At 33.3% G+C, this 9,780-nt stretch overlaps 2 protein-coding genes and 1 non-coding gene across 3 annotated transcripts; all 3 read right to left on the bottom strand.

Moving 5' to 3' along the window:
- Positions 1-996: 996 nt before the first annotated feature.
- Positions 997-1,070, bottom strand: TRNAI-UAU (transfer RNA isoleucine (anticodon UAU)). The gene has a single exon. It is a non-coding gene; the product is annotated as a tRNA-Ile (tRNA).
- Positions 1,071-1,838: 768 nt separating this feature from the next.
- On the bottom strand, positions 1,839-4,173 carry ZIP6 (ZIP metal ion transporter family). Its single transcript, XM_022054400.2, has 2 exons — positions 3,301-4,173; positions 1,839-2,274 (listed from the first exon to the last, which is right to left on the bottom strand). The coding sequence occupies exons 1-2, from the start codon at positions 3,973-3,975 to the stop codon at positions 1,957-1,959; spliced, it is 993 nt and encodes a 330-aa protein (XP_021910092.1). The 5' UTR covers positions 3,976-4,173; the 3' UTR covers positions 1,839-1,956.
- A 3,426-nt stretch (positions 4,174-7,599) lies between these two features.
- Positions 7,600-9,378, bottom strand: LOC110823822 (Acyl-CoA N-acyltransferases (NAT) superfamily protein). The gene is made up of 2 exons (XM_022054305.2): positions 8,873-9,378; positions 7,600-8,717 (listed from the first exon to the last, which is right to left on the bottom strand). The coding sequence occupies exons 1-2, from the start codon at positions 9,083-9,085 to the stop codon at positions 7,719-7,721; spliced, it is 1,212 nt and encodes a 403-aa protein (XP_021909997.2). The 5' UTR covers positions 9,086-9,378; the 3' UTR covers positions 7,600-7,718.
- Between the last annotated feature and the right edge of the window lie 402 nt (positions 9,379-9,780).

Raw genomic sequence — 9,780 nt, 5'->3', positions numbered from 1 at the left:
ACTGCACATTTGTCCTTAGATTGCCACTTGGCAAATGAAAACAAAAATCCTTAAACGTGGAAAGAAAGACGCTCCCAAACAGGGATCGGCTCATAAAACTCACACCGTAAACAACTGATCTATAAGAATAGTTTATTGGCGATAAAGCATATGATAAAAAGGAAGGAGATCCACAGTGTTACAAAAAAAAAAAAAAAAAAAAAAAAAGTTATATAATTGGACACAATGAACAATTATCAACACTATAAATGTTGAATTTATAATTATATATTTTAAAAACAAAACCACGATATAAAAGTTGAATAAAATATCTATAAATTTTAAAGAAACATGACTTTGTGAGGGAGTGTTTATTTATTTATCACGTGAATTTGTATGCGTTTTCAAAAATAATTTGATAGTAATACATTAGAATTCAATATAATATTTATTTACTATGCTTGAACTTTTGAAAAGTTTTAAACTTTATAATAACGAATGTTTGTTGTGAATAACTCAAAACTTCCTATTATAATATAAAATTTAAAATATAAAATCTAAATAGTGAAAGTTCAAATGGACCCTTTTTTTTAATGGTTAATGGTAATTAAAGCATATTTTACTTTTAAAAAAAATTATAAAGTACTTTTAGAAAAAGAAAAGACTTTTAGGATCGATTTTATTTTCTCCAACTTTTAGCAGTTACCTTTCAACTGATTTAATTATAATTTTCTTATTAATTAATTCCAAAAACATGGTTAAATTAAACACAGCAAATAATATTCTTTTAACCACATAATTTAGCAAACAAGTTACAGCTCTTTATGTCTAATAACTAAAAAAGAACAAAATCAAGTAATCTAAAGAGCATAAGACTTTAATTAACACTAGAAACTGCCCACAAAAAAATAATGATGTATCATTATTCCCATGAGGATTTAATGTTAATGCTGCATACCTTGGCAGAGTAGTAGATTATCAATTAAATAAAATGTCAGACTTCTTTACATACATAAATGCTCCCGGCGAGGCTCGAACTCGCGACCTTCGGCTCATAAGACCAACGCTCTAACCAACTGAGCTACGGGAGCTGGTTGACAAATTATTATTTACCATACGAGTCCATCGGCCAAAGAAATTCTCAAATATTTTCTTGTACCGAATCTCCAATAATCAGCTTTCATGAGCGGAAGCCAACTAGTCATATAAGGAACAGAACAATGCAGTGCAAATTTCAGAGAGCACGACATGCATAAGCTCGCTCAGACTTGATCGTAATCATCAAGTCCAATCAATCCAAGTAAGATGCTAGTATACGAGTCACTTTGTTCTAGTTGCTTGGTCAGTGGTAAATTGTTACAGAAATCAATCACCAAAAACACAGGATTATAGTGGGTTCTACGTGTATATTTCTAAGCAATAATACTCTTTAAGTAGTGGGCTCTGCGTGTATTTTCTAAGCATAATGTTTCTAAGCAATAATATGATAATAGTGGGTTCTACGTGTGTAACTTCAACATAATATTTCTAAGCACTACCTGCAAAAAAGGGCTCCCAGTTTTTTTCCAGAAAGACAGCACTAACGCCAGAAAACACCTCACTTTTCTGTCCTTATTGCTCTAGCTTTTTCATCTATGCTTACGCGAGACATTGGAGATGCCATGGAAAGTTAAGCCCAACATTGAAGGGTGTGTATATATGCGCTTTCTCATTCACAAGCTTATAATCAAGACCAATAATTTACATGATGCACAAGCAGAGACAAGAATTTACCATCAAAATTGTCGGAAATTTAGATAAAGAAAAAGAAGAGGATGTTCTGCGTGTGCGTACATACCCATTAGATCACATACACATCCTTGTGATAGAACATAAATTAATTTTCATGATTTTAATTTACATATTTCATACATATATGACAGTAGCATACAATCTGAACGGAGTAATTTCAATGATTTATTATAAGAAGACACAAATTCAAGCCCAAATGGCAAGGATAGACATTGAGGCAGACCCCAGAAGGAGAGCAATGAAACATGCTTTCTTCAACCAAATATGAGAACCCGTCATCATCTTGTTATGGAAAAAATCCATGGCTATGAGATCTACAAGAGCCATGTATATTAGTATACCTGATGATAATGAGCCTAATAAGCCTTCCATGATCAAAGCATTTGGGCTACTGTCGTCGTAACCAGTCGCCGCGAAAACTATCATGCCTAAAACAATCCCCATTGGAGTCGTCACAGCAAACATGAAGCACATGTATGCCACTGTTCCAATACTAAACCCAGCCTGCAATTGCAATGTAAATAACAAATTCAGAAACGCCTTATTATACATAAATAACCTATATATTACAAAAACATAGTATAAGATTAGGTGATTTTTGGTATTAACTACATCTACATACAAATATGCTCCTCAATATGGATGTCCGCTAAAGAGGTAATCGTGGTCTTGCAAACATTGTCAGATTGTAGAACAAGATTCATATTTCAGATTTATCTTTTACATGTACAAAACATATAAATTATGTTGTAATTATATACTTCAGGATCAATATAAAAATTACAAGAAATAATGGAAAATAGAATAGGAATTTACCCATATTAAACATGCATTTAACTTTACCTATTAATACTCTTAACTAATTTACACCGACAACATTGCAATTGTCAAGGTTTAGCTCTGAATTTTTCATCTAGAAATACTAATACTTTTCCAAATAATTACAATTAACCAATTAAAAATTAATAATCATAATAAATGATGCGAGCTCAACCATAATTTTAATTTTCTACCCTTATATTTCTTGAACCTGATAGATAATTGTGGTAAGATTTTTCCTATAATACATCAAAGTATCTGCTTTCGTTTTTCTTCAAATCTTATCATCTATTTAATGTGACCATCACACATCTCTGCTATTGGTTGTAAAAAATTCACAGGCCACGCCTAATAACCTTGTGAAAGACGAATTCAAATTAAGCATGCCTAAATCTCGAGTTACGTTGCGGTTTGGCCATGTAAGTACATGCCTAGACGTCACTCTGAAAAATCAACGCTAGAAACCAGCAGCGAACCTCAAAGGTCGATATCACACTTTAATTCCGCCATTGTTAACAAAGTCCAAGTCAATCAGTCAACAAAACCTATTCATGTAGTAATGATTCACCAGTACGATTCCGATAAAATTTAAACCACTAGCCGGTGGGGATGCAATAATACCACCTTCAATAGTCCGCAGTACCATCTAATCAAATCCCACTAACGACAAAAATTTAATCAAATTTTCAAAAATTGGGAGAGCAAAATTACCTGAGCAATGCAGCCACCGAGGCCCATACCCTCGAAGATCTGGTGGAAGGAGAGGGCGGCCACCAGCGGCCGAATGGTGCACCGGTTCTGCGACATGCCCATAGTCACGCCGATTATCACGGAGTGAAAAATAATTCCTATCTCTAGAACCTTGGAGATTAACTTCTGCTTTATTTTCAATAACTCCTCTCCGTTTTCCACTTTTTCCACGTCCATCACTTTCTTTCCCGATAATTCCTCCTGTGTCCCTACACGCAGGTACTGCTCCTCTCTCGCCGGACCGTGGCCGTGGCCGTGCTCCGCGTGCGCACTGGCCGCGATGTCCACGAAGAGCGCCATCACCGCGCCGAAGAGTGTAACGAGGCCGGCGAAGGGGAAGTCCCGCCAGGGATGACGGGAGGCAATTTGGCAGTCGGCGAGTGAAGCGAACGCGTCCGGGAGGACGTGGACTAGGGAGGTGGAGAGTATGACTCCGGCGGCAAAGCACTTAATTAGGAGGATAGCCTTGTCGTAGAGAGGTTTGCCTTGGAAGTAGCGCGCTAGGAGGACGGGAACCGAGATTCCAGCCACACTAGTGAAAAATATGACGAATACGGAGAGCAGCTTCAGCTGAGCGGCTGCATGGCCATCTCTGCAAGCCATAGATCGAGCAAGGTCGCCTTCGCACGCGGCCATCGCTCGCTCCTGAACCTCTACTCAGGAGTGAGAAAGAGAGTGCGGTTGCAAGGAACTGTGGAGTGCTGCGTTTTGGAGTTTCCGTGGTTGAGAGCAGGGGATTGTGCGGTGTCAAGTTTAACGATGCGGGAAAAAAAGTTGTGATTAATTTATTTCCGTAACGTGTTGGTTGGATGAGTGTAATTTCCATTTAGGAAAATCATCCAAACATAACTGGGTTTTAAAATAATACATCAACAAAAAAAAAAAAACTTGACTTTTACTTTGAGAAATATATGTAAATGTTTTTATTCACAAATTTATAAAAATTTTAGATGACTAATTTATTTTTAAACCATATTTTAAAATTAAAAATAATCAATAAAATCATAAAAATGAATACAAACAAAAATATAATTATTTACTAAATCTATAATTAGTAAAATTAATAGAAAGTGTTAACTCAGTTCAGCTCAATTATGCAACATCTTTAGAAGAGAACAATAAATTAAATTAAAATTTAGCCTTAAGTTAAGTTTGACTGGAATATTTACATAAATTCAGAAAGTGGTCTGAAGAGGCCCAAAATTGAAATGGGCAGAAAGGCCTATAACCATTAGGTCAGCTACATCGTAATGGGTCTCACTTACCTGCATCTTTGGGCTTCATGAACCAGAAAGTAGGACACCAAAATTCCTCCTTTTTCTAGCTATTCCTTAATATTTATTTTACAAATTAATTCTCTCTCTAAATCTTTTTTATACGTATACAAATCAAGTTATTGAATATTTCAAACAAATTCTGAAATTCGAAACTACCCGTTATCCAATAAAGACCTAAGATTTCTAATAATAAATAATAAACTAAAATCTCTGATTAGTTAGAAAAGCTTTTTGACAAGCATTTGTTGCAATAATTCTTGTAAAATAAAAATATGTTTCGACTAATTTTAAAAAAAAAATATTTATAAACTTGTATCAAATTAGAACTAGTAACTAATCACAATATTGAAGTATTGAAAAAACTAATATAAACAAAAAAAAATATATATATCAATACCAAGTTAGCATACAACGGTAATCATGGTTTCGTATTTTTTTAGGTTGTTTTGGATCTTACGATTCATTTTTAATTTCTAAAATATATTGAAAATTTTAACATACAAAGAGTTTATTTAGTAGTACATCATCGTCATCGTCATCTAAGCAGTTAGCGTTCATAATTAAATTGTTAATAAAAATAAAATGTATGATTTTTATAATTATTTGCTGCATTCTGAGAACGATCGAGGGCCCCTAGAGAGAAATAATTGAAATTTTTACTATTTTAAGTGAAAATAAGATTTTTTTGATGAAGTTAAAATTTTGTGGAATTTGAATAACATATTGTCCCATAATAATTTTTACGGTATGAAAATTTTGATGTTTAAATAATAAATGTATCTTTTGGATAAATTTGTTTTAAAAAGAAATCCTACTTCATCAATTCTTTTTAATATGATTAAATTATGAAATAATCTTAGCATAATATATAATTTAATGATCACAAAAAAAAAAAAAAAGCACATATTATCGCTACACCTTTTCGTAAAAAGATTATATGATGTTAATGTCCCATATATGACGGCATACATATAAGCATTATTGTGGATACTGTATTAGATTCTGAATGTTTGTGAACACAATTTCATCATGCGTTATTATCGATACGAACTTTGTCATCATCTTGTATAATATTCAAACCTAAGATCACCTTAGAAAATTAAATAATTCAAGAATCCCCTAATTATTATTTAATTAAATTAAGTGCTCCACCGTCTTGGATATATATATATATATATATAGAGGCATACATGCAATTTATATGTTCACATAAAAATTACCCACATCGCGTAGTTGCATGTTTCTCCAACTCACTAAGGGCTGTAGAGTAAAATAAATTTGATTATTTTCTTCCAAAAATTTTAAGATATTTTTACAATAATAATAACACAATCAATTTTATATAAAAATAATAATATAATTATCATAATTGAACTTAAACCTACATTCTCATTAAAAAAAAAAAATGTAAAATTACAACCAAAAAAAAATATTTTATATAATTTTCTTTGAACTTTTGTAAATTTCCTGATAATTTTAATAAATTTTACCAGATTTAAGATACATAAAAGTAGAAGAAGTAAATTTAATTTGTCATACCAACAAATCTTATATTATACGTCATAATAACACAAAAAATTAACCTGCCACTCAAGGACAGAAAATTCAATTAGATACCAAGTTCATTTAAAAATGCATATACGAATACGATTACACATTCGTCAATTATTAAAAGAAAAAAAGAGGAATTCACTAAGGGGCATCCATTCTTTGTTTAGGAGGTGAAAATAGATATATCTGTTTTATCTAATTTAACCAAAGTTCTGACTAATGACTTCAAACCCCTAGCTAACCACAACCTAATTTCAATTTTGGTTATAGAATTAGGGTTATGGTTAGTGGTCTGTAGCTAGTGTCTACTAATTATTAATAGAAATTTAATAGCTATAATGAGGTTTGGCATCTTCCCTATTATGCTACACAAATAATTATGTGTTAATCATTATGGTATCAATCAACTGAGAGAAAATGTACCCAATAAAATTCTATACAGGGTAGAATTTTTCATATCTTTTTTAATTACATTAAATTTTTTTTTTTTTTTCCATTATAAATTTTTACTTATCTAATATTACTATTGAATATAAGATCCTGTCTGTCTAATTAGGTGTACGACTAAAAATTTGTAGTCAGTTCAAATATGTGAAATTAATTAAGAAAAGTAAGCAAGGAATTTTTACTACAAATAATGTTCTTTAGCAGTGATAGAGAAAATAGGTAGTAGATGACAAGATTAATTATGGGGTGATAGACGCATATCAAATGGATACATTAGATATAAGATTGCATGATGTCCTATGACTGTCATTGGGATTCCTTGACCATAGTAAGTACCTCTAGCTACCACTCATTTTCCACGAGGTAATTAAATAAATTGGCATACACGTTTATAAATAAATAAATATATATATATTTATTAATCTTATGAAAAAAAATTGTGATATATGGAGTGTAAATGTTAAGAGACTAAATTGGAGAAATTATTATTATCATTAGCTTAATTATGATTAATAATTTGTTGTTATGAGGGGACAGAGGGAAATGGTAGAGGGTCCATAAATTTGCTTTATCCTTGTTCTCACCGGGAAGGAGAAGGGAACAAGAACAAAGATGGACCACTAAGCTTCTTTGATTAGTCAAAATCATGAGACAACAAATTTCAGTTGTGAACAAGGACACTTAGGGTGGCACCTAATTAAGGAAATCTTGATAGATTTTCTGTCACCAATGTGAAAGCAACAACAGATTAAACCCTCCCACCCCAGATTAATCATCGATTTCACGACTCAGTCGAGAACCAAAAAAAAAAAGATTACCCCTTTCGACCCACATTGACCTCTTCGAAAAAAAAAAGTTACTCCAAACTAATCATCGATTTCATGACTTGTCAAAGAAAAAAGTTATTTTTGTTTAACGAATATATCATTGATTTTACGACCCATCAAAGAAAAAAAAAATATATATATTTATGTAACTTTAGATATAATGATTAAATATTGTTTAAAAATTGATTGATAACAAGTCTTCATATCATTATATCAACCTGTACTCTTCGTATGAAATAATTTCTCATTGAACAGGAAAAAGGGTTATAGTTTGTTCTCATACCTCTCTTGGGTCTACAAAAAGACCTCCTGATCCTTGTGGGGTAATAGTAATTTTTGTGAAATCTTGGTTTTTCTTCATGGATTTTATGCACCACAAGTCTTCTGGACATGACAGTAGTTTCCAATGTGGGATGTGAACTCTCACTCTGTCGCTTCCACCAACTTCTGTAACAATAACTTTACAGTCCTTCGACTTTGTGGCCATGTTGTGCACGACTTGGCACAGGCTCCTCACCAGCTTCGAACCCGATGGACCCTCCCAGTAAACTCCATACATGAAATAAAACCCGAACGGGTCGTAAAAATCAGGTAGTGCCGGTAACTTCAAACATGGCAGATATTTGTCCATTAGTCTCGAGCTTTTCGTGTACAGCAAGCACGACAATGGAGCTTTTCCTAATCTTAATTTGAAAACCTCCCCGCTATTCCATACACTTACCATTGCCCAATTATCTGGTAGTCCATTCGACCCGAAATGGTCATCGCAGTACCACGAGCGGTGATGATCATTTTTAGGGTAAGCCACCCATGTACCCAAGCTCAACTTGTTTCTTAATATCTCGTTTATATCCGCCGGGAAAAACTCTGTCGAACCCATGAACCGCCGGTAAAGATACTCGGCTTCGTCGACGTTCAGCTTAGCGATTTCGACGGTCGATGGTAAGTGGAACAACATGCGGTGTTTGACTGGGTTGACGAGGATTGCTGGGGTTCTGAACTTGACGTAACCGAGCTTGTCCATGAACAATCTCACGGATGCTTCATTGTCTTTCTCTGTGGCCATGTATGCATAATCGACGTCGTTTGAAATGAACCATTCTTCGAGCTTCCGAACCAGTCGCAGACCAATCCCTTTTCTTCTATAAATAGGAACGACTCTGAGTCCCAAGATGTAACCCACCGTGGCAAGATTGTCCATGGTGGGTTTATGAAACGTAACCAGCTTTATCGAACCTTGAATGACACCAACCAGCTCTTTTCCAATCTCTGCCACCTGCGCATAACAACATCTCACCAAAACATGATCAGCCTTTTACCAAATTGATTGACAAAATAATAAGAAAAGAAGAAGAAGAAGAAGAAGAAGAGAAGAGGTTGAAATTAAGTATTAAAATACATATATATGTATATGTATATGTATTAGTATACCAGCATGTTGTAGATGGGGCTGTTTCTGATTCTACAGATGGGGTCACCCATCGTGTCTGTGAAGAGAAAGACTCGATCGGCTGGGCCTACCTCGCATCGTCTCTCGAGATCTTCAACTCCAGCTCTGTCAATTTGGGCGTCATAGCTACGTATAACCACTTCCTCATAACCCATTACTGCTATTATACAGTTCCCTACTTGACACACACACATATGTATATATATATATGTTATATTTTAAATTTACATGAAACAAAAGGAATCTTCTCTTCTTCTTATCATGATAATAGGAGAAGAGGATTGACGCCAACGCTCAATATCAAGATAATTTCCACTTTTCTGTTTTAATTTTAGGAATAGGTATTCTCGATCAACTTTCTTATGCATGTAACCGAGAAAAATTCTTTCAGCGAAATTAGCTATATGTATAGCTATAGCAATGCTTTTATATTTTGTGATAGAGAGAGTGAGAAGGTCAGGATTTTGGTTTGAAAGTTGATATGGGTGATGATATATTTATATATGGAGGGGGTTAAGAGAGAGAGTGGCAAGACGTGGAATGTTCTCCTTCTAAAAATCAACCTAGGCTTCAAAAATATTAATGACTAGCTAGCTAGACAAAAGGTGTGTTTAATAATAGGATATATATATATATACATATTTTTTAATATATGTATATAATGTACGGGTCTTTTGTCGTTTAGCTTGTGTGCGATTCTTTCTTATTTTATTTTTTTTTCGCTTTTATCAGCTCGTAGATTTACACCAATCAAATTTGGTTTTATTAATTTAATTTAATTTAATTTAATTTAATTTTTTTTTTTAAAAAAAGCACCAATAAATATCCCGCAACATTTTTTTTAACCTATAATGTTATGGTATAAAATATGTTCCTCTCGTATCTACTA

Source organism: Carica papaya, chromosome 2, assembly GCF_054855325.1.
Source record: "Carica papaya isolate Zhongbai chromosome 2, ASM5485532v1, whole genome shotgun sequence".
Taxonomy (NCBI): Eukaryota; Viridiplantae; Streptophyta; class Magnoliopsida; order Brassicales; family Caricaceae; genus Carica; species Carica papaya.
This window is presented reverse-complemented; position numbering and strand designations above follow the sequence as displayed.

Bases quoted from the DNA above. Each gene is read 5' to 3' on its own strand.
- ZIP6 (XM_022054400.2), bottom strand. From the start codon at position 3,975: ATGGCCGCGTGCGAAGGCGACCTTGCTCGATCTATGGCTTGCAGAGAT. The intron at 2,275-3,300 runs GTAATTTTGCTC...TTGCAATTGCAG, and splicing joins TCGGTGGCTGCATTGCTCAG to GCTGGGTTTAGTATTGGAAC.
- LOC110823822 (XM_022054305.2), bottom strand. From the start codon at position 9,085: ATGTGTGTGTGTCAAGTAGGGAACTGTATAATAGCAGTAATGGGTTAT. The intron at 8,718-8,872 runs GTATACTAATAC...TGTTATGCGCAG, and splicing joins GCCCCATCTACAACATGCTG to GTGGCAGAGATTGGAAAAGA.